The sequence below is a fragment of the Ambystoma mexicanum genome, chromosome 2p (genome assembly GCF_040938575.1).
Source record: "Ambystoma mexicanum isolate Mex_15411 chromosome 2p, UKY_AmexF1_1, whole genome shotgun sequence".
Classification (NCBI taxonomy): Eukaryota; Metazoa; Chordata; class Amphibia; order Caudata; family Ambystomatidae; genus Ambystoma; species Ambystoma mexicanum.
The window spans coordinates 708,466,739-708,491,331 of record NC_090923.1 but is presented as its reverse complement, the minus strand read 5'-3'; the positions used below and the strand labels follow the sequence as shown (position 1 = coordinate 708,491,331).

Genomic DNA, 24,593 nt, shown 5'->3' with positions numbered 1-24,593 from the left:
TGAATGGCTAGTCAGCACTCCTTCACTCCCCCATAATCACCTTCACGATACACTTGTGAAGACCAACGTGGGTGAAAAGTGGTAATCTTTGCAGGACCCTGGTGGACAATGCCAATTAGATTTCTCAGTGGTCGAATGTGATTGCTCTCTCGGACAGTAGCGAATCCTCCAGGGTGGGAGAACATGAATGCCGATCACCCAAGCAAGCCCTTGCGCTCATCAAGCCACTACAGTCTCAATTCCTTTCTGTTTCTCCAATCTGTCAGCTCCAGAGTTCTCCGAAAGTGGATGGTGTGTCTTCAAACATGATCACCAAAATGTATCAGCATGACTGTCACCCAGGGTATGGAGAACGGACAACCACTCCTTTCCAATGCTGAGCTGGGAAAATGCTACATTAATAAGGGATTCTCCTCTCGCATTGTATTCCAGTCATCCTGAGGGTACTGCAGATGATTTGGGAACAGAAGGCGAAAGCCTTCCAAATCATTGCTTTGTCCCATGTAACCTAGTTTCCCCTTCTCTACCATCTGTCGAAGTAGGTCCCGAATTCTGCCGGAGCCACCCACTTCTCCTCAATTACCTCATACAACATATCAAAACCTCCACTTGGCAAGCTGGACGTTAAGAGCAGGGTTTGAAGTTGAGGGGAGCTATTTAGCGCCTGCTCGTAGTCTAGAAGAGCCTGGTTAGCTTTACATCAACTGTTAGCAGAAGCTACTTTTGGCTACCCAGGCCAATTTATGCCGAAAAATCAAATACGTGTGAAGTTTTGGGACAATCTATAAATAAACATTAAGACACATCTATATGACATTTAAATCACAAGGGGGGAAACATAATGGGCAAAATTATATGTTTGCATTCGATGGGGAAGTTAGATTTGTGAAACGCCGTCTACTAGCTCCTTGTTCCCAGTGGTAGCTCCTGGTCACTGGTTAATGCTAGATACCCAGGAGCTGCTTTTAGCTGTTGCTTATCCAATCCCAATTTTGAGCCCTGCAGAGGTTAGGGCCACAGCATTTGGTGTGCTTGTATAGGTTATCCCTGTGCATACAAAAATTGGGGAAACCTAAGATTTAAAAGTACATCAGCGCCCATGGAACAACTTCACATCAACAGTGTGAAGAAAAAGGGTTCTTCCCCTATACAGATATAAACTCTTAATCTTGTGGTTTCTTAGGATCAAGACTTCCAGTTTTCCATTTTTGCTGATTTTTACACATAAATAGATGAAAATCAATCTGCTTTCTGTCCGTATTTATTTAGAACAACGGAAAAATAGGTCTTTCTGTCTGGTGCTCTATGATGTCACTCATTCAGCGCAGGCCACTCAAATTGCAGATTGGCAGCATGGAGAGAGTGTAAAATTTGTATAAAAATATCATCAAAGTTCTTCAAATTGCTGACAGCATATTTCTTAAGGCAGCAGCAGTCACAGGAGCAACCGTTTGTTGGTAAGGAAAATGGAGCTAGCATTTCTTTGCTATATGGCTACATGTAAATAAATGCATTTTTTTATTAGAATAAATGCAGAAAAATAATGGATGAAAATTATCTTCTTATATGACAAAAAATAAATGTGGATAAATACAGATGGAAATGGTAGAAAAGGGAACCATAAAACGGAAGCCCTTCTAATGAACTTCTCTTATTCGACACAAATGCCAATAGGAAGCCTACTGGGGATTCCTGGGCCAATGGGGAGTCATAGGCAACTGGATTTCGGTTTAAAACCAAACACTTGGTATCCAAGCTCTTCCCAAGACATCCGCAGTTCACTGCATACTCCCACCCTGGGATAGTCCTACCCTGGGATCTTCCCCCTTCACCTTGAGAAGCATGCAGCATCCTCCTGTTGGACTACTCCCACAGGTTACTTTCAAGATGCTTTGAGCAAAAGTTGTATTTTTGCTTGCCATAACTTCAGGTATAGAGGAAATGAAGACATTCATGTGCCACAAGCCTTACCTCCAATTCCTCGAGAAGGCGATCCTTCCCCTTAGCTCTCCATTAAAATGCTATGTCTTCCTTCCACAGATACCTTGAGATAACTCCTCAATGAACTCTGGGAGGACAGTGTCATCAACGCTCTCATGGCATGGCTGGAGCCCTGACAATTTCCAATCAATGTACACAGATATTTAGGCAGGTGCACTTCCCATCATATGTTGTTTTGTTGAAGTAAATTACATGGGGTGAAAGGGTGCAGAAGTAAGATTCAGACACAACAGTCATATTTGTGGATAAAGACTTATTAAAAAAATAAGGGGGTTGAAAAAAAAAAAGCCTCTCTCAAAAGCTAAGAGGGGTTTCTCTGCCTCACATTTCCAGGAAGTCCAAAACTAAAGTCGGTCACCGTTATATCCAAAAACCTACTACTGTCCCCAACAGTAACAATCTACCATAACTGTGCAAGGATGTTCTTTTCTTAAACTAGACAGTGTTCTTTGGGCTCTCCAATAACAGAAAAGTCACCAGTCTCGCTGGTAATGAAGTGATGCAAAATGATGTTGCAAAATACAGGATTCCAAAGGCTAGGGTTGTGCTCATTTCCCCAGGACTTAGTCTTCTCTTAAGCCGCTGGATAACTCATAAGGAACTGTTGCTTGGTCGTCACAGTCTCCGACTCGATATGGTTCGCTAACAAGCATAAGATTCCAATACTAGGTTGCTGTTCCTTTCCCCTAGACTTTAATTTAAGTCACTATAGAAATCAAGAGGAACAATTTCTTCACTTCACGTTTCCCTTTCCTTACGAGTTCTAGGGTTCTTGACCCCCTTATCTTTGACCTCTCCTGTGGGGTCAAGTCCCAGACTCGCAATACTTTACACAGCTTGGTTTGCTTCCCTGCCAAGCAAATATTTTCCCTTGTAATCTCTCTTTTATTGTTTCAGACACCAGACGCTCTTGCTTTTGGGTGCGGGTCTCAGACTCGCCCGGTTGTCGTACTCTCCTGCCAAATATACAACAGTCTCTTATTTTCTTACAGGCCCCATATCCACTCTTTCTCTTGTGTCCCAGATGCCCTTTCTCTGCGGTGCCGGTCCCAGACTTGCACCTTTGTGTTGTATACCCTGGTCACTCTCTGGCCAAGTATGCAACTGCCTCTCGTTGGTTAAAGGGTCCCAGACCCCCTCTCTCCAGTTCCTGAGGTCACCCAATGCTTCCGCGGACTTCTTATAGGTCCTGGGCAACCTGCATAGCGATGAAGGACGCAAAGCAGCAGTACCAACGGTTCCCAGGCAGCTGTATTCCTCCTGGAGGCCCTGGTAGCGTTCAGACATCCAGCGTCATCTGCAGCATCCCTGCCGACTGAGACTTCCCTTCGGTTGTGCGTTCCGTCTTCCCTGTACTTTGCTTCACATAAGTAAGTAAGTCTCTCGCTATTCCTCTATGGGGGCCAGCTTTCCCTAGACTCAACTCCCTTTGGAACTTGCGCATCGGGCTGATGTATTCATTTGAGCCAATCACTGGGCTCAGAAAACTAGCCTGCTTGCTCGGCTTCACACGAGTAATCCTTGTACTCCTGGCCATCTTCTTCGTCACAGTATCAACTTTAAAGCTACATGCATATTACTTTGGATGGTCTGATCATTCAATGTTCTCATGCACAGAAGTGTGTCTCTCTGCGTTGCCAAATAAGTTAGTTCAGCTAACTTGACAAAAATACATAGTAGCCCTATCCAGGGAGGGGGCAGGAGGATTTGAAAGGGGAGTTGGATATGGTGAGGCAGGGAGATGCTGCATTCTCTAATGATAATCGTCTCCAATCCCATAGAGGGATTCCCTTCCCATGTGATCCTCCATCGGTGCGCCACCCCAGGGGGAATATTGTACTGTGGACACACCACCCTGGCCCCATGGGAAAGGTCTCCGCCTATGGGAGAAGGGACGACATCCTCAGATTTGTCATACGGGGTACATATGTATTTTTAGGGTAAGAGGTATATGTGGGGTGGTAGTGGGGGGGAAACAGGGGTATGGGAGGGTGAACTCCCCTCCCATTAAATAAATAAACAAATGGGGAAGTATTTTACTTCAGCATAGAACGCTTCCCAATTATGACTTTTGGTACAGCAAAGCCAGGGTAAAAATCCCACTCCTTCTACAATAAGTAGGCTGATTACATCGGCCATCAACACAACCTACAGTCTCAGAATTACCTCATTCAGGGTTCGAAATTGCTGTGAGCCATTTACCTCCTGCTTCTACTCTAGGAGAGCCAGGGTAGCTCGATACCAACAGCTCCCAGGAGCTAATTTTGGCTCCCCATGCCAACTGGTGCCTTACACGCATTTATATTTAACATTAATTTTGATTGTTTGAGAATGCCAATTAAGAAACATTAGGACACGTTTAAACAGAATGGACCATGCACACTGGCCAGAAAGGTCAAGTGTGCACCTTGTGTGGAAGCTAGATGTGAAAATGTGCTATGTACTCACTCCTGGTTCCTCAGTGGTAGTTCCTACGTACTGGATGATGCCGGACACCCAGCAGCAGGTTTTAGCTCCTGCTTATCCAACTTTAATTTCAAACCCTTTCACTCCTCAATCTAGGGCAGACCTACATAATGGGGGCGGGGAAGAATGTGGCAGCCCCACAGGATTTTCTTTCAGAAGGTTTGTCAGACAGCAACATGGTAAGTCCCTCCTGTGGCTTCCATTGTGGGTAGTTCCTTCTCTTGAGCAGTGCTTGCTTCCATTTCTCACTTAACTGTCTCATTAAACTCACTTGGTGTGCAACAAGACCTTTTGTGCACTACAGTTTATTCTTATTTGGATACTGCTTGCTAGGTCATCACGTAATTAATACAGATAAGGTGCGAGAGGGCCAGATTATTATTATTTACCAGTCATATTCATAAACACAGCGTCCAAGTGTTCAGTGTTCATTGTGATCGTCCTACTTTTCTCCATCCCACTATCCTGTATAGTGCTAGATTGGTATAGAACAGGTCATGGTACAAGGATCGGAGGTATTTATGGTTCAATTGACTATGAAATAACAACAAAGCTGAAAAAAGAAAATGCCGGCATGGGTCTATGAAAAGATTCTATTGCCCATGTTAAATTTAAGAAAGAGAGCAGAACGTTCCTCATGCGACTGTGTGTCAGTAAGGACTTCCATGAGAAAGATTAAGACTGGGCCTTTTTTTCCCCATTTGCAACTGGACCTCACAGTTGAGAGGGCGATTGTTACTTTTACTACTGCTAGTTGGTTACTGTTCCTAGCACAAGGTGAATGTTGGTGATTGACTCCCAGGAGTTATAGTTGGAAACGTTACTCTCGCAGGAGTTGGTCTGAGCCTAGTAGAGGTACCCTGGATCGCTTAGTGTAGTGTTGCCTTCAATTTCCCCTTGGTACTCTGCTTTGGGTTGAGTTTCTCCTGCCCCCATGCTTTTTTGGCTCAGTCCTCTTGCACATGGTCAGGCTAAGATGCCTGTTTTGTCCTTCTGAGAGTATCTGCAGGGACTTCCTACCTATCTGCAAGGTTTCTGGTGGTTCCCACCAATGGAGAGGACCGTCAGTGTTGTTTGCCTTTGAAGGGGCACAATGAATCCTCATAAATCGAGTAATTCGTTTATTGGTGCCTCAGTCTTGGCTATGTCAGTGAGAGGATATGCTGGACGTGGTTCCTTCTCAGCGAGTCTCCCACCAAATGACTTCTTTGTCCTTCTGGGGAGCCCGTTTCAAGATCACAGGGTGGAATTTTGCTTCATGTCTCTGATGTGGCACGAACTCCCGCTATTCGGGGGGCAAGGGTAAGTTGGTGCTGCCATTTCCAAGTCTTTTAGTTACCTAGCAGCTGTCTACGTCCACACATGGAGCAAGCATCAGTACTATGGATATCATTTTCATTGTCTGAATGCAGATATATTTGGTGCTCTTCCTTAATAAGCACTGTGGCTAGGAGGGGCTTGGAGGTAATGCACAAATTACTGCTAGTCCTCATCGCAGTGTAAAAAAGGATGGCACTTTATCAGCTACGAGAGTAGCACTGTAAAAGGGGAGGAGGCTCATTCTGATACTTGTGAAATAAAATCCATAATAAAACGAATTCATAAATACAGGGGCACAGGTAAGTATAATCAAACTTAGTGGTAGCACGAAATGCAGTAAATAGGCCTTAAAAGCTTGCTTTTGCAGAAAACGTGCGTTAGCCTTCCATGTGTGGAAAAAGCTGCTGTGGCTGGTGACTTAGTGCAGTCTGCAATCCCAGGCCCGTTCTGAAAGAAGTATACAATGATTGTTATTTTTCCAAGGTCATACATTAGAGCTCACAAGTTCTGCCAACAAGTAATGAATACATGACCCTTTTATAACTCAAAAATCACTTGTAAAATATGATTTTCTAATGGAACCGAAAAGAGCCACAGCAGTTTCAAATTGCCCCGTAGTCCATTTTCTCTGGGAAAAAGGTTAGAGTGTCACTGATATGCAACATTTGTGTAGCAGTACGTCTGGGGTTCAAGGCTCGGACGGTGACATGGTGGTAAGCACTACTCATGTGAATGGAGATGAGGCAACCAGGGCAAATGATTAAAGTTCCGCTGGTCGTCTCAAAAGTTTCAATGAATTAACATTGTGCTGTGGGAATTGGGGGTGGATTGTGACATCGCATATTGTAATTGTGGGTGGTTTGGGAAGGTTCGTGGACCCAATCATTGAACATAATGGGCCTCATCACGAGTTGGGCGGTAACGCCGGCGGTATTAGCCCTACCGCCAAACCCCCCGGCGCTATTAGCGCTGGATCACAGGTTTGGCGGTAATGGAATTCCCCATTCCCCACTGAGCCCATTCCCCACTGGACTCAATGGGGAATTTTCGCGCTCTTACTGCCGGCGGATAATAGCGCGAATTTTCGGCGGATTTCCCACCAGCTCACAGCTGGGGAGAAATCCGCCGAAGCCCTGATTTGGCGGACCCTTAAATTCGGCGGTAATAGCACGACCGCCAGATTTAAGGGTTACCGCCAAACTCGTGATGAGGCCCAATGTATGTTTTTCTATAAGGGTCTAAAAGTGCAAACACCAATCAGCTTTGTATGGGGAGATTTTTTCATGTCGCATAATCACAAATGCTAATTACTTTGCATTGTATAAAAGTTCTAGATTCAGGGGCGTTTCTTTGACAGCGCCTTTTCATGCAGTTCTGTTTCGTGATCTGTTTGAACTTGCTGTCCCAACTGCATCTGGGCCCTGAATAAAACTGCGTTACTTCTGGCACCAGTGTACACTCCTTTTGTCATTTTCTGGTGAGTTTCACCAGCACGGACACCCTCCCCAGCAGTGAAATCGACACGGTTATGCGGATATGGAGAGAAGGACAGGGCACGTGCTGTATACAGCAGATGGGAGGGGATTGGCATATAAATAAGGAAAAATGTAGAAGAAGCGGTTCACCTTCGTGAAAAATCACAGAGACAAGGAATATTACCTGAAAGTAATCAGATTGTTCTCACTTAGGTTGCCCATCCACAGCACCGAGTCAGCTGTCCCTCTTCAACACCTTTCATTCATTTGCTGCACTCAATTGCCCTTTCCCACCCTTAATAGCTGCACTTATTTTTCTCAATCTGTCCCATCCGCGATGTTTCCCCCTTATCCCCATCGTTTGCCTCAAATGCCTTTTCATTCTCCCTTAGTTGCAAGTTATGCACCTGTTAACCCGTGGAGTGTCTATGGAGAGAGAAGTCAAATATTTTGCTGGGTGATCACAGTAAGGTCACTCGGGGTGGGGTGGGGACATTTACGGGGCAAAGAAAAAGTACTGCTGAAAATGTGATGCAGTTCATTTCATAGAATGCATAAAGCCTGTTGTGTGGGTGAAATTTGTCTGAAGCCAGTGCAGTACTAATTGAGGGGGGGTTGACAGGTATACTCTTAGAGCATTAAGTGATGCATCCCACTCAGTTGCCCTGGTTTCATTTTTTTAAAGTTGCATAGCCCTCCCTAATCTCCTGCAACTCACGGGAGTCACAAGTAATAAAAGGCAGACTCGACAAATTACCCCAATCCTCATTAGCTATTTCAGGCTGATGGCTTGAAACATATAAACTGTACTCTGCCATTATGCAGAACGCAGCTGTTTTTTGCTACGTTAAAAACAGGTCTGCTTCATTAGCTCTATGATTATTCTAACAAGGTCAAATAATGGAAGATGCATCCATGGGATTTCCATGTGTGAAGATTAGACAAAGCTGAGGTAAATGAGGACAATGCATATTACCATTAAGATGGTTTATAAGATTCTGGATGAATAGGAGACCCTCAAAGATGGTACTTCCAATTATATTTGCGGATGTTTAACATTTAAGTGGAAACTTTACTACTGCACTTTAAAATTGAACCAATGACCTTCTGGCATTTCGGAAATCTTGGTCTTGAACCTTCCGTTTTCTGATGTTAGCTTCCAAAATAGTAATGTAACACCCACCAAATAAAGAAGTACTGAGAAGGGTACCTGGTCGACAGGGTAGTGGTCTGTGATCCCAGACACACAGATTTGTGTCACCCATTTGTACTCTGTCACAGGTGTAGGTGAACCTTAGAACATGAATGACTGAGCAAATATGCACTATAAAACTGCTATGGGCTGAATGAAAACCAATTCAGAGGGGGCTTTTAAACTGCATTGCTTCCTATGGACAGCTATTATCTCCCATGGGCCTTTATTTTGTTCTATAGACTGCATTGCTTTCAATGGACTGGAATTTTACAGTGATCCAGCTTTGCTGCTAAATGCATCCCACAGATCGCGTTGACCAGACTTTTCCATTTTTGACAGTTGAAAAATGTTAGTCTTTTTCCGCCCCTATCCCCAACCCTATAATGGAGGAAGGTGCCATTAATACTCCCACCCCCCCCCCCCACTCAGGAATAGATATCCTACTAGTGACTAACTACAGAATGTCAGTTAGACCCTTTCCGAAATCTGCATTCATTTTATTTTATATACCCAGAAAACATTGTGTAATTTCATTAACTGTTTTTTGTGTTGTGTCATTTTAAATGTAGGAGTGTTGAGATGCCTAATATTCATTTGGCACTTTATATGCAAGTTTTTATGTAATGGCTTGTTGTGGTTACCCTAATTAAGGACAATGGTACTGTCATGGTGGGGACCCCGGCACCACATCCACTTGGGCTTTCCCTTTGGCTGTCTTACTAATGTCGCTGGGCTTGGGTGTTTGTTCCCCCTGGAGAGACTTTGCGGATCGCTGAGTCTCAGTTAGGGTGGCAAGTGGAGGGTGTGTGGACTGTAAGGGTGCAGAAGTAAGACTTTGCCACAGTGGTAGTATGCTGATGGGCAAACACTTATTCAGGCAAAAATAAAGTGGAAACCCCCCCTCTCTCTCTCATGCTCTAAGAGGGGAGTCCCTACATCTACTAAAAAAAATAAAAATTAAAAAATAAAAATAATAAAAATCGGTCAGAATGTCCAAGTAAATAAAAAATAAAAATAAATAAAAAGAAAATGAGTCCACGGTCGTGTCAAAATGCCTACTTCTATTCCTCACACATGTAACTAATAAGAAAAGGGTAGTGGATCTTCTTGGTCCAGAAGAATGACTACCTTCTTCTGGACAATGTGCTACAGTTCCAATCATAGGGGGAATGCCGCCTGTGAGAATGACTCCCTTGTCCAGGTCTCAGTTCCTTTCTGAGGTGCTGTAAGGTTTCAGTTTCAATTCAAAAGAAAAAGTTCCAACTCAAAAATCATTACTTCACGACCATAGTTTTGTTTCACTATTGGGTTCCTGGAGAATGCCTCACTTCACCAGGTATTTGGTTCTTAATGTTCTCAACAGTGCCAAGGGAACGATTCCCTTCCCCAGGCCTTCTTCTGTCAGATTGGCACACTCTTGGAGACACAGTCTTGGAGAAAACCTCCAGAAGGTATTGCTTCCTGCTCCTGAGGTCTATTGGCGTCACAGTTCACAAGGGCTGGGTGGAATGACTCCCTTCGTCCAGGCCCTTCTTAGACTTTAGCATGCAGTTCACACTGCCAGAGGAAATGCCTCCCTTCCTCTGGCTTGATCACACTTACTTCACATGAGCGCCCAGTCTTATGGGTGTTAGTCCCAGACCTGTGTATTGCACCAGTCTTAGTGCAGCAATCCTGGTTCACTATTCTGCCAGGCCTTGCGATTATGCTGAGGAATTGGACTGATCTTCATAAAAAAGGGTGCGTGTCCCCGATCTGTGTTTGAATGCTTGTTAGACCTTCTGGAAGCCCACCATCCTTCCCGGCAACCCAGGTAACCGAAATGGGCTTGCCGGTGTTCTTCAGTCGGTCGCAAGCTCTTCTCTGTATCCTTTCGGGCCTCTCACGGATCCTGCTGCCTTCAGGTGTGCTGCCGCAACTTGGCAGCTTTTGATTCTTGCGGGCTGAGCGTCTCCGGTTGGCCGCGTTCTCCCAGCTGCTCCTTGCGTATGGACGCCTGCTTCTCCATGGCTCTGGTCAGTCTCTCCACAGTGACCGGATTGGGACAGCATCTCCAGCAACTTCTCCTGTTCGGTCTGCTTCATGTCTTGCGGTTCCTCCAGGGAGGGCTTCTCTCGCCTTTTGGTTTCCCTCTTCAGCTTTGGATGGGGTCTGCCCAATCAGGATTCGGGAAAGACCTTACTGTTCATTCACATTCTCATGAGTGCTCTCTATGCTTACCCACTTCTTCCTCGTCCCAGTAGTGATCTTGAAGTCTTCTAGTGAGTCAATTGGTCTGTCCCTTGTCTTAGTACTTGAGGAGTCCAGGCTCATCTTTGTCCCAGTAATTCCTATATTGGTGATATGGCAAAAACATGAAGAAACACTATGGAAAGAGTTGGTGGAGGAGGGTAGGATGGGGGGCTTTGGGGATACCATGCTCTCCCCAGGTCGTCACAAAATCCATACGGGGCTTCCCTCTCCATGAGATCCACACACTGAGTATCAACCCATGGGGGACTTTAGGGTAGCAGCAGCCGCACCTCGCTGGCCTCATGGGAAGGGGCTCCTCCTAGGGGGAAAAGTGATGACATCCTGGGAATTTGTCACATGACCTAGATGTTGGGGCAGAGCTGTTCTTTGAAGACGAAGGCCTTGAGCTCTTTCATGAACTGTAGAAGTGATGGGGCGAGTGTGATGTCGATGGGGAGGAGGTTTCAGAGTCTTGGGGTGAAGGCAGAGAGAGCCAGTCATCTGGTTCTTTCCTTCCAGCACCGGCAGAGTTCATGTCTGAAAATGTCCTAACTTCGGGTGGGTCGCAGGCCTCCGGAGATGCTGAGTTTCTCAGTGAGGTAGCTTGGGGACTTCAGGTTGACAACCTTATTGATTATGCAACAGGATTTGATGATGCTACAGGCTTGCAGCAGGAGCCAGTGCAGTTCGACGAGAGTCTGGGTGATGAGGTCGAATTTGTGAAGTTCTTTGAGGAGTCATGCTGCTGCATGCATGACAAATTTGTGGGGTGTGAGCAGGGGTAGACTGCGCGATTGGACATTCTGCTCCTGGCAGAATGCAATTTGGACCTAGGATGGCCTGAGACTGGTTCTACAAGCCACCCTGGGGCCGGTTTGGAATATAACAGTACGTTTGTGATTAAGTTATTTTAGGTAATGTAAAGTTACTTATTGCTCTGAGTTGCTAGCCGCCGCACAGCCGGTGGGATGCAGCAGGCATTTATCAAAGAAAGTTAACACTAAGGGTTAACTTTGCTTTGATGAATGCACACAATAGCTGAGGCTGTGCTGGGCAGTGTGTGTCCCCAACCATTTGCCGGCGTGGCACCAGGAGGCAGCCGCACTTTGATTAAACAACAAATTGTAACAAATTGTACTGGGGGGTTGGGATGGAGTGAACTGAGAGTTCACCTCCTGTTGTGGGCGGTTCCTGTCCTGTGTTGTGTGCATGTTTGTTTTGGGGGAGGGCAGCGGCCAGGGTGGCCTGCCTAGAGTAGAGTCCTCCTTGCTCTGAGCCTCGGGGCAGGGCCAGGCAACTGATAGGGGCCTGCTGTTGCTATGTGGCTTGGCAGCCAATCACGTGACCGGGCCGCAGCGCATGATGTGTTGTGCTGCTGGGTCTGGGTGCCGTCGGTCACTCACCATGACACCGCCGACCCCTGCAGATTTGGGAAGCAAGGAAGGAACTGTTGACATGGAGCAGCAGCCTGGAGGCCACTGACTCTCTGGCTGTGGCAAAGCCAAGCACTTGTAAAATGAAGGGGTCGGTGCCCACCAGGTCATCTACCCTTTATAGCGTTTTTATCTCTGGAGGAGTGCACTTGTAGACCGTCTGCAAGCCCAGTTCTTGAGGCACATCCACTCCATGCAGAGACCCATGCTGTAAAGCGACTTAAATTAACTAGTGATTGCCCTGAAGCCAACGCTGTCCGAAATTAAAATTAATAGAAATGACCGGGCTACTCCTTGAAACGGACAGATGTGCTGAGGATCAAAGGGAGAAAGACAGCAGAGCACCCAACCATGCCTTAGACCCGTTATAGCATTGCTGCTTTTAGAAGTCACTGTAGGGATGCCACTAAGAGGACGCCGTTTATTTGACAGTTTTGCAATGTACTTTTGTTATCTTGTTACTAGTATTCCTAGTGCTACCAGTAAATCTAATAATATATTTGTTAAAAATGCGCCTTTAAGTTAACCGAATGAACAAGAAAATAAATCCCAGCACCTGATAAGAGCGTGTATGAGTGAAATGACATACCCAGCAGGAAAATTGCCCAATGTAGACATACTTCAATGGAACAGGACACTATGAAAACAGCCTTTTTAACAGAGTGGAACATCCCAGTAGCAATATATAGACCTTTAAAAAATATGTGCCATAAGATCCCATTTCCTTATCTTTTACAAAATTTCTAACAGTGAATACGCATGGCAGCCTTCAATTATTCGTTTGATCTAATACATCTAGTACACTCTCTGTTCCATTTTGTAAAGTTCAAGAAATCATGGTCCGAGTCTAGTTTCTTTTTCAAAACAACGACTGGCGCTGGCCATTGGCCATTTCTGTAACTCTCTCTCTGTACGGTTTTGTGGTACATGGAAGCGTGTGTAAACAGACTACACGCCTCCACAAATCGGGGTGTTTTATGTTAATTTAAATCGGCCGAGACAAGGTCTCCGACCACAGAGATGTTCGAGCGACTTGCCCGCCCTGTGCTGAGATCAATTCAAGACACACACACAAAGATTTTTTTAATTTCTAAACCTTCCCTTTTACATGAGGTGATCTTCTTTATGGTCGGTGCAAGTCAGCAAAATAGCATGCTCCAACATGATGATTAATATCTTGACATGTGCACACAAAGAAAGTTGTTTTATGTCACTAATCAAATGTTTTCAACATCACCTTCATGAACAACGAGTAGATGAGGCATTCCAGCAATTATTAATCTGCAGATGCATCAGGTCCAGTTCTCTGGGGAAGAGTACCTTGTGGTTCACCTAGGGTAGGTAGGCAGATTGGAGGATGGTGATTTAATGTATGCTTCTGATGAAAAGATAAGTTGGATTGGTGCATGGAATTGAAGGGCCAAAGATTAGATCTGTGCAGTTTTAGCTGTCTTTAAACATGGCTCGTTCAGTCGGGACCGAGCACACTCCAAACAGTTTTAGCTTAGCACAGCCAATGTGATGCACCCTTCTTCCACCACTACTGCTGCAAGTGCCATCTGTGTGATGGAGGATCTGAGAGTTGATTGCAATGTGAACTTTGCAGGCATAGTGCCTCCATCTATCGCCACTCAGCATGTGAGTGCGCTTTACACAGAAAACACCCAGAAACTGCAGGTAAATGCAGTTCACTGCAGATTTTGCTCAATTCGGTGAACGAGACTGTAAACATGGAACCAGAAAGTGCATTCATTACCCCAATTATGTGAATTTAAGTGGAATCCCTGAACAAAGCAAAGCTCAGAAACATCATTGAGACACATAATTTACATATTTAATCTGCTGCTCTTATGGTGCAGCTATCTGTGTTCCAGCAACAGAGCTTCACCGACCAAAAGCACCCGTTAAAAAAAACCGCTCTTCAAGGTTCATGCATTCCAACCTGAATTCCTTTATGCGCTACGGCGAGACCTGACGGATGGATGGATGGATGGATGGATAGACGGCATAGGTTGGTGTATATATTAATGGCCCATGGATGGATGGGCAGACGGGAGTTGGACAAGCTGGAGGTTTGTGGGCAAAGAATCTCCATATCGCAGTTTATTACACAACTTATTTTATTGCATGTCTTAAATAACCGAAAGTACAGTGCGTTTTCATAGATTTTTCAGGTTGACATTATATTGCATTCTGGGACTTATAGTTCACTATTCAGGATGTGAAAAGTAAACCCACAATGATATTCTTTTGGCTTAACATGTTCCTATAAGGATTTACATGTTGTCATGTGGCTCAATTATGCCATTTTTGTTTTTTGTAGGTAAACTCTATAAAACATTATTATTGAATGCCTTGAAATCCAAAATATATGTACCCAGTGAAGCTTGGAAGGCATGTGATCAAATTTGAAGAGTGGTGCTTTGCTGTTCAGCTAAAGTTTGTGATTATCCTAGTCCATTCCCCAACCCCCTCCACCAGCTGTTCGACCAACCCACTCCCGCCTTTTTGGATGCAGCCAGAGTACCACTAGTTTAATTTTTCCACTTCCACCACTGCACAAATCACAGTCCCCAGAATTGTACAACTCATGCATTAAATGACTCCTTTTCATGCATAGCCTGTTCTTGCAGGGGTGAGTTGTCCGATTGTCTTCGGATACCCGGTGGCACCAATGGAGAGAGGTAGATTCAGGCAGCGTGGGCCAGCCCAGGTACTCACATCCAAAACATGGGGTGCATCTGTGATTCTTCTGTAACGGCAGGTGATGCCTGTGCAACTCACAACCTAATTTGTCCGATTTCTGCAGCAGGTGTGTTCACCCACTGGATTATCATACTGCTACATGCTATTAAGCATAACCTGTTCTTGCAGGAGCTATGCCCTACAAGTTCAGAGAGTTGTGGGATCGCCAACGGTACATGGTGGCACCAACGAAGTGGGGTAGATGTTGGCAGTGTGTGCCAGGTACTGAAGTCCAATTTACAAGATGTGAGATGCCTCTGTACGGCAGGTCACACCTGATACCATAACATGCCTCAACAGATTTCTGAAGCAGGTGTAGTCGCCCATTTGGTTATCGTACCGGTGCATGCAAAGTCGTAAATTGACACGACTCACAGATGATGGTTTGAGGGCCCCTCTTTTTGAGGCGAGGGACGAACCACTTTAGGTGCCCGGGCCCATTTCTTGTCCCAGTCCGACCCTGGGTGCGAGGGTAGTCACCGGAAGGCCTTCCAAAAGGGCATTGCCACCATCCAGGTGGGAGAGGAACAAATCTTGGACAGCAGATCTGAAGTTGTTTTCTGCATTGAAGGGCTTGATATTCAGCAGGAGAGAAAGTTGGTTCAAAGCCATTTTTGTCGTCCTTGCTTCTACAATCCAGGAAATAGCTCAAGACCTTCCTCTTTGAAGGTGAGGCATCAGTCGATGTCGAACCCAAGGAACTTGATACGGGTAGCCACCTGGGGTGTGAAGCCTGCGAAGTACAGAGCAGAAAGCCAGGTCTGGACGTCAGGGTGTTCTGTGTTTTTTGGTCAGCAGTAAGAATTCAGTCTTGGAGGGGTTGAACAATAAGCACTGGACATCCACATCATTGCTGGGACCTCTCTGCAGGTGTTGTGGTATCGAACTTCATAAGAGCACATTGCTCCATGTAAGACGCTCCAAGCTTCCAACCATCTATGCTTAGGAGCATCTAGGCTGTCTGCTACATAGCCTGGATTCCCCTTGCCTTTCTAGTTTGTTGGAGTTCAGGTTGATCATTGCAATCGTGATTTCCCGATGCAATATAATTGTGTCTGTTAAAGATGCGCTGCCCCCTTTCATGTACACATGCCTATTACCATGCTTTGCTTAATCCCAGTGCTGTAACTTCCACCGTTAACAGATGGCGCTGTGTTCACTTTTCAATAGACTCCCTGTGTACGATTTATTTCTATGATCTAGTAAGTGCAGATTCTCAAACCAACTCTAGAGGTCCCTCTCGTTGCCATTGAATATCTGTACACAGATGTCTGATGTTCTGAGCACAGTTTTGGCATTTTAAACCCGTCTTTGGGGTTTGGAACTTTTTTGTCTGTTTAAGCTTTGGGAGACTCTTTCAAGTGTGAAATATACTGTAAATAAGTTTACTCTGCGTGTAGAAGGAAACTGCTCATTTTGAGTTATACATGTAAAAAGTGTTCATAACTAAAGAAAGAAGAAAAAAGGTTGAACATCTTATGTTCAAAGTTGATTTAATGAAAACATCTTGAGTGTTCACTATGAAGCAAGGGCATGTATTTCAAAATGATCGCCATTTGAAAGCTGAATGGGAAGGTTTTGTAGTAAAGCAGATCTTGTAGGTTTTCCAGTGGCATGTGGGAGCAGGCAATCAAGTTCTGGTGTGCAATATATGTATCAATTATGGTGTTATAAAAAAATAAATAAAAAAAACACTTTCCGCAAGTACCTCACATTAACACAAATGGATTTTAGTGTAATAATTACGGATTGTCAGACATATTCTAACCCCCAAAGAAAACTAATTTCACAAGATCACACCATTTTTGCAAATGAGTCATTCAGAATTCAAATTGAAGTTCACATTGATGGGAGATTATTATAATCTAAAGCACTTCATATGGAAAACACCATGGAAAAAACGTTTTGGGGCGGGATGTGTTTATGGTCAGATGGAGGTGATCGTGGAGGGTCACTGCTGGAGAGTGAGAAACCTCCCAACAAAATCAAGTGTCAACCTTGGCATCTCTGCTTTAGTATGCTGCTGCATCCAACTCTGTTACCTGCTGCTGGTTCTTCTCCCGCAGGATGGCCTCAGTAAGTCCAGTTCCACCTGTGGCCTCTGCACTGGCCCCGCTCAGCCCCCTGCAGCATCGCCGCATGACCCCATGCAACAACGATCTACCGGACAGCACCACAGCCGCCATCTTTCAAGTTTAGATGCAGGGCAATGGTAGAATGTGGTTCCCGTTCGAGAAACGGACCCTAGCAACGCGTCCCGTCAGTCACTTGACTTTGAGAACGTTACGTTCGGTAGTGTCTAGTTCCCATCCGAGAAACGGACCATAGCAACGCCACGCCTGCTGTTCTTCACGTGACTTTGGGCACGTTGCGTTCTCTCGGAAGCCAGGTTCTGGCTCTGCAAGTACTGCCGGAATGTGTGCCTCCTAAGTGGCTGAGAGTCAAACAAGCGTTTTCATCGGAATACCGGGAAAGTCCAAGTGGAAGCCAGTGGCTTTTGTAAGACACCAGATGGAGATGGAGGAGCGGAACATTACATTTAATTTGAGCATCGTTTCATCTATTCAGCGTGAGACGTAATGCCTGTTGTAATGCACGTTACAGAAGAGCTGAAAGATTGTCCTGTGCTGTCCCTGCAGCTTTGCTGTAAATGTATTAATCCAGCAGGTACTGTGCGCTAGACTACCTCCTGGCAGGATGTCTCTGACTATGCTGGCAGTTCCTTCTCGGAAAGGGATCCGCTCAGTGGTAAGAGACTGATTTCATGAGTGGATGGCTGCTCCGACTGTGTCATGGCAGCTTCTGTGTTATAATCAAGCGTTAGTTAACACTGGAAGTTATAATTGTTTCAAGTATTTATTTATTAGAGCAAGTCCCCACATGGGTGTGACTCCCTTCATGTCTGTTTCATCTGCTCTGTGGTTCTGGAATCCTAGAATTCCAGATCCTTACTACATCATGCACATCACGTATATATATTATAACATCTCCCCTTCCACCTGTTCCTTACAATGACAGAAATATATAAATACAGTTGCAAGAAGTAAAGAAAAATAACAGAAAGAAGTAAAGAAAGAAAAAAAAAGAAAATTGTGAAAAGAAAATACATGGTGTGAAAGCACCAACCACAGAATTATTTATCATAATAACTGGATTTGAGTAACTTAAGTAACTCTTAACTATGACCACATAAAAAAGGATATGTTCTGGAACGCAGTCCTTTTCTGCCTCAACAGATTGACCACTACAGGATGTTGCACAACCAGTGATGGCTAATAATAAATGAAGTCCTTTTTAAAAATTCGTAGTATTCTCCTATTCTTCAATGACATGTCACTCTTCCCACCAAAGTATCTGGATTTCTCAACCATATACTCCTCTGGTGAAACCCCTTCCGATGGTATGTCATCACAAGACCATTTCCTGCCTTCCAGGATCACAGACTTCTTTGAACACTTCACCACTCTCTGGGGATCTCTATATTTAGACTCCCCTTTCAACATCTTCTTTGGTTCCTTGATGCGAATCCAATCTCCCTTTTTAATCTCACTTTCCACCACATGTTTCTTGTCATCATAATACCTCTTGTATTCCATTTGTCTCTTCACTCTTCTCACTATCTCCTCCATATTGAGTTCTCTATTCCTTTTTCGCCACAAGCCAAGCAGGCCTAAGTCTATTAGAGGCTGTTCTTCCTCTCATCAGCGTGAAAGGTTCCTCTTCTGTCGCTGAGTGTGGTGTTACTCTATATATGTTCAATGCATCCTTTTAATTTCTTTTTCCATGACAGGTTATTGGTGATCGCTAGCTGAATTATGCCTTTTATGAACCCATTCATTCTTTCAACAAAACCATTGGCCATTGGATGGTATAATGCTGTTGCTCTGTGTTCAATGGCTCTCTCTCTCTCTCTCATAAAATTCTGCATCTCTGTCGACCTGAATTGGATCCCATTATCTGATATTATTTCTTGGGGATCTCCTTCTTGGTTAAACATTTCTTCTAAAAACTTCACAATTTTCATAGCTGTGACAGTGTCTTCCGCAATGCCCTCTCCACCCATTTGGATGTGTAGTCTACTAATACAATGATATAAACCTTCTGAGGTCCTAGTGTTTCGTACAGTCCTTTTATATCAATAGCTAATTTGGTCCGAACAGACTTCGGAACTTCCACCGGTTGTAGAGGTGTTGGTTGTACTCTCTTTCCTTTATCACTGACAGCACACGCTGTACACTCCTTTACTAATAGTTCCATTTGGTTTCACATGCTTGGCTGCCAATATACCTCTCTCACCCTCCTCTTGGTGAGGCTTCTCCCCAAATGGCCTTCATGGGCAATTTCTATTATTCTCTCCCTTAAGGACTCTGGTGGAATGATTCTATCGGCTCTATATTCGAAATCTCATCCTTTATCTTAACTAACATCTTGATACCCTGATCAACATCCCTCCAATCACTTCTAATAGCTCTTCTCAAATACTCATGTTCAGCATCTTCATTGACCGCCTTGGCCCATTCTTCCTTGGGAATACTTGGATTTACATGTGCCACTATACACTATGCGTTTTGTTCTTCCACCAATTCAACCTCTCTCATTTTATTACCATCACAATCCCAAGGTAACCTTGAAAAACAGTCCGCCACAATGTTGGACTTCCCTGGAGTGTATTTCACTTTCACATTATATTGCATAATGTCCAAAATTCACCTCCTAATCCGTGCAATGTCAAATGTGGACTTTTGAAATTGAGTACATGAATAAGTGGTTTATGATCAGTTCTCAGTTCAATTGGCACACCCCAAATGAGACTTCTAAAGTGTTCCAAAATGCACTTTACTCCCAACGCTTCTCTCTCAATGGTGGAATAGTTCTTTTTCGGCCCTTTTAGAATTATGGATGCAAAAGCAATTGACACTATGGTGCCCCCTTGTACTTGTTCAAGGACACCTCCCAACCCAATGTTGCTAGCATCCACTGAAATTATATTCTTACCGCTGCAATCAAACATTTTGAGAGTTGGAGCTTTGTTTATGAATTTCTTTAATTGCCCAAATTTCTCTCTACATCCATCGGACCACATGAACCTTGTACCTTTACTCGTTAGCTCTCTCATGTGTCTCGTCTTGTCCGAATAATGTATACATTTCGAATGGCATTCAGTCAATCCCCAAAAACTCCGGAGCTGATCTTAATTCATGGGTTCGGGAATATCCAAAATTGTATGTACCAGGGCTTTTTTTGGTTTTATTCCTTCAGCATTTATGCAATGACCCAAGTATGTTACTTCACTCTTCTTTATCTTGCACTTGTCTATTTTCAGTGTGAGACCTCTCTCCTGAATTACTTGTAAAACCCCCAAAAGTTTTGCATTGTGTTCCTCTTCCAGCATTGCAGAAATAAGTATGTTGTCTTGGAAATAATTAACTCCTTGAAGACCATCAAAGAGTTGGTGCATCAACCTCTGAAAAACGGCTGCTGCAGAAGCTAGCCCAAAAGGCATCCTCTTATATTGGAATTCCCCTAATGGGGTGATGAAAGACGTGATGTGTCTCGATTCTTCATCAAGTACCACCTGATGATATGCTGAAGACAAGTCTAATGCTGTAAAGAACTTTGCCGTCCTCATTGTAGTCAGCATTTCTCCTATATTTGGTAACGGGTGTCTATCTACCCAAATGTTCACATTTGGATCTCTCAAATCTACACACATCCTGATTGACCTATCTGGTATGCGCACGATAACGATTGGAGAAAACCATTCAGAGCTCTCTATTGGTTCAATGATGTCTTGCTCGCACAATCTTGTGAGCTCTTTCTGTAGAGCTTGCCTTGTGCCAATGGGAATATTTCTTACCTTATGCACGAATGGCTTGGCACCCCTTTTCAACACAATTAGGAGATGAAAACCTTTCAATGTTCCAATGGTCTCATTGAATACTCTTGGGAAACGCTTTGCTAGCTTTTCACTGGTTTCACATCTGTCTTCAGTGATGCTCAGGATAGGAATATTTTCTCCTGGGTGTATTCTAATTTGCAATGATGCCTGTTCCCACCATCCTACAATGGAGAAACCATTTTCTGCTACATACAGTTTGCAGCATGTTTTCCTTTCCTTGAAACTTAGATGTACCCATGTATATCCAATTAGGTTGATGGGCATCTTTCCATACCCCGTCGCTCTCACTCGGGTTGTTTGTAATTCTTCTCTTTTCCCTTTCAGGTCTTTCAAATATGTCTCTACGTCCACCATGGTATCTGGTGACCCGGTATCAACCATTACTTGTAGTATTATTCCATTTACTAGCATAGGCACCCAAGAACCCACACCTCCTTCAACTGTAGCAAGTGTTAGAATCCATACTTTTTCCTCCATCTCCTGGGTTATAGACAACATACTGTTTGGGCCCCCAATCTCTTCCAGCGCTTTTATATTTGTCATGGTATTTCTTGAAAAGTGACTCCCATCCCTTTGCATTCCTCCCATGGGGTGCGATCCAGCTCTGCCTCTGGTATTTTGGCATACTTAGCCAAAATTGCCTACATAACAGCATTTATAATACGCTGGGCATTCTTTCTCTATGTTGGTATGTCTGTACTTGCCACATTTGTAACATCTACTTTGCATCTTATTGAACATTTTTCTTTCCTCATATTGCTGCTGGGGTTGTTTCTTGTCAGTCTTTTTACAATTGCAATTAATGTCTCTTCATCCTTTTCATGGTTTTCATCCTGAACATCTTGAATGCACCTCACTTCACTGTCTCCCATTTCATTTTGCATCTCCCTCATGCATTTCTCTCCTAATTCCGTTGATCTGGATATTTCCATAGCCTGCTCCAAAGTGGGTCTTTCGCTTGCCACAATCGTTGTTGGATACGGGATCTGCAGCTTGCAAAACCAATTGATCTCTCATACTCACCAGTAACGCCTGTAAATCTGCATTTTGATATGAGACCTTAGCACAGCTATATAAGTATCAATGCTTTCTCCCTTGTTCTGTCGCCTGGAGAAAAAATGATATTGTTCAGTACAACATTGGTTTTGTTTCCAAAATGTCTAGTTAATTTCACTACAGCAGTCTCATATTTCCTCTTATTGCCAGAAACAGTGGCTGAATCACCAGAACCAACACCAATGTCAGCCTGGTCTGGCTCATGGTATCGGATTAGAGCAATGGTCTTCAAACCTTTTTTGCCCCCTCCCCGAACAAAATTTGGGCAGGTCGCCTCACCACCCAAAATGCCAAATGGACTATAAGTCTAAATGGCAATGAATTATTGCGCACCGTCGCCACACCCTACTCCCAGTATAGTCCCTGAGCTCCCCCACCTGCTCCCATCACTGTGTCTGGGCGCCCTCATCTCACTTCTAGTACCGTTCTGTGCTCGCACCACAGACCCTGGTCTCTCCCCACCCTGCTCCCACTTCTATACAAAGCCCCCCCCATCCTGCTCCCACTACAGTCACAGAGCCCAAACCAATCAATGGCGTTTGATGGGGTTCTCCCCCGGGGTATTTTTTAAAAATACTGTTAAAATGTAGCATTTTAGAGCATACCTTTAAAAGAAATTGGGTAAAAAGCCAATTTTCAATTGGCAAGGGGTTGGGGCTAAGGGGCAGGAATGGTATTTTTTAATGGACATCTATAATATATGTCCAGTACAAATATACCATCCCTGTCCCCTGAGTCCCACAGCGCCTAACACATTCACACAATCAAGGTGATTATATGAGTATGCGAGGCCCTGGTGGCCCGGCATGGTATTTTTTTACTGGATATCTGATAGATGTTGTGAGGAAAGATTTCCATTTATGGGTAATTTTCTCTCCAGTTGTGAACCCCCCCCAACATTTTGCTTTTGACTGACCATAAAAGCCTGACTTTTACCAATGGAGCCCAGCCTTCTGCTGTACTCCGCTGGGCTTTTGCTCATCTTGTTAAGGGGAAACTGACATGCCCTTTAGACTGTCGGTACTTGGGAGACTTTGTTTCCCTTAGTCTTTCACTTTGTAGGCACTTATTGGCAACATTTTATCAGTGCACAATGTACCTTCCAGTACAGTGCGCTGGGTTCTCTTTTTTTTCATTTTTAATTCCCTAGACACTCTCAAAGGATTTTTGGTGAATGTACAAGTGTGTCCAGGACAGAGCTAGTTGGTGGCAACAGTTACTTTAAAAGAATTTTTGACTCTTTTCAATGGTCCAAACCACGTTTACCACGTTTGGCCCAGGACAGTGGCTAAAATGGCCATGCCACGAGTTCCTTTGTTCTGTTCTTTGGCCATTTTGTCCCTTTGCCTTCCCCAGGTCGAGCAGACCCAGGAAATGCCTTATTTGGCCGTGCAGACCCTGCGCAAAGCGAAGCTTGCGCAGGCTTCTGAATGCCTTGTTTGTGCGCCCAGGATGTGGGCTGGAGCTGTCTAATTCCAATGCACACCAACAATCGGGGAATCTGTTTTGGGAGGAAAGAAAATTATATCCTACAGTGTTACATACAGTAACAGTTGTGTCACACAACACTTTCCAGTAGCATATCTAAATGCACTTTGGAAACCTAAATTCAATCCTTACAGTCAATGTGTACCCTGTAGGCTTCCCTAGGCAGAAGTACACCCTGTCCTTGGTGGGTGTCGCTGTTCCTAGGGAGGAGATGCTGCAGCGCCTATCTAACAGGGACAGGAAGAAATTCTACCCCTGCTTCTACATTGTGTGTTTCCAATTGAGGTAAACTGTTAAAAAGGTTGAACACAATCTACTAATCCCTCCATAGACATTCTATGGAGGTATTTTCTGTTTAACTGTGTAGGGTATCTATCTTACCCCTTGATGTTCTTTATTCACCCCAACAGAGGTGTGTGCATGGGGTGTAGACAAGGTGGTCTAGTGTGTTTCAACCCAACAACAATCGACCTGACTGTACAGGCCAATGTTTTGAACTAAAAAGGCAACCTGTTAGTGATTCCAGGTGGGGAGACCTAACGTCTCTTAAAAAGAAAATGGTGGAATGTCGCCACTGTGGAGCAAAAAGGACAACGTTTCTCTGCTAAAAAATATTTCTTTTATCTCTGTATCCCATATGTTCTTGGGGATATCATCTATCATGGTGGTTGACCGGTTTCGATGAACTACTTGTTCTTGTCATCTTCTTCAGGACCTTTCATGCAGTTACGTCTTGAAAAGAAAGATCATCTGCTCCCTCGAGGTGGTGATGTCACGACCTCCTGACCTAGGGAAAGGATTTTACAATGACTTGATGTGGCCCGGGAAATCGCATGGCTATTTCTTAATGTATTGGCATGCACAGTGGTCCGTATTTTGTCATCTGTCCCTTCTAAACCCCTACCCGTAGTCAATTCCAGAGCCCCCTCTTGTTTCTACGAGGATAAATTGTCCCCTATCTTAGCAAAATTACCATTTAAAAGATTAGAAACTGTGGCTAGTTCATAATGCAGTCAGTTGTTCTTGTGAATATTTCTGCATTACCTCGCTTCCAGACTGGATGTATGTGCGTCTGGAACTTTGAGTTATTAGTGTCTTGCCACGCGTTGCAGTTGCTCATATCATGGTACCCTATATCAAGAGATGCGGTACTGTTAATACATATCATATTTTCCCTCCGTTTCTGCTTCGCTTTTGTAATGTTCTATAAAAACGTGGCAGTGAAAGCATGCTCATAGTCGTGGGGACCAAGCGGAATGCTGCTGCCTGTATGAGTTAGGAAC

The 24,593-nt window shown here is 44.3% G+C and overlaps 1 protein-coding gene and 1 long non-coding RNA gene across 2 annotated transcripts in view; one reads left to right on the top strand and one right to left on the bottom strand.

Moving 5' to 3' along the window:
• The window catches only part of TIMM50 (translocase of inner mitochondrial membrane 50), an 824,572-nt gene extending 807,409 nt beyond the window's left edge, over window positions 1–17,163 (bottom strand). The window contains exon 1 of the mRNA XM_069644285.1: window positions 16,910–17,163. Within this exon, the coding sequence (XP_069500386.1) occupies window positions 16,910–17,053 (144 nt within the window). The 5' untranslated portion in view covers window positions 17,054–17,163. The remainder of the gene's footprint in view (window positions 1–16,909) is intronic.
• A 5-nt stretch (window positions 17,164–17,168) lies between these two features.
• The window catches only part of LOC138566698 (uncharacterized), a 70,179-nt gene continuing 62,754 nt past the window's right edge, over window positions 17,169–24,593 (top strand). The window contains exon 1 of the long non-coding RNA XR_011301998.1: window positions 17,169–17,615. This is a non-coding gene — a long non-coding RNA (uncharacterized lncRNA). The remainder of the gene's footprint in view (window positions 17,616–24,593) is intronic.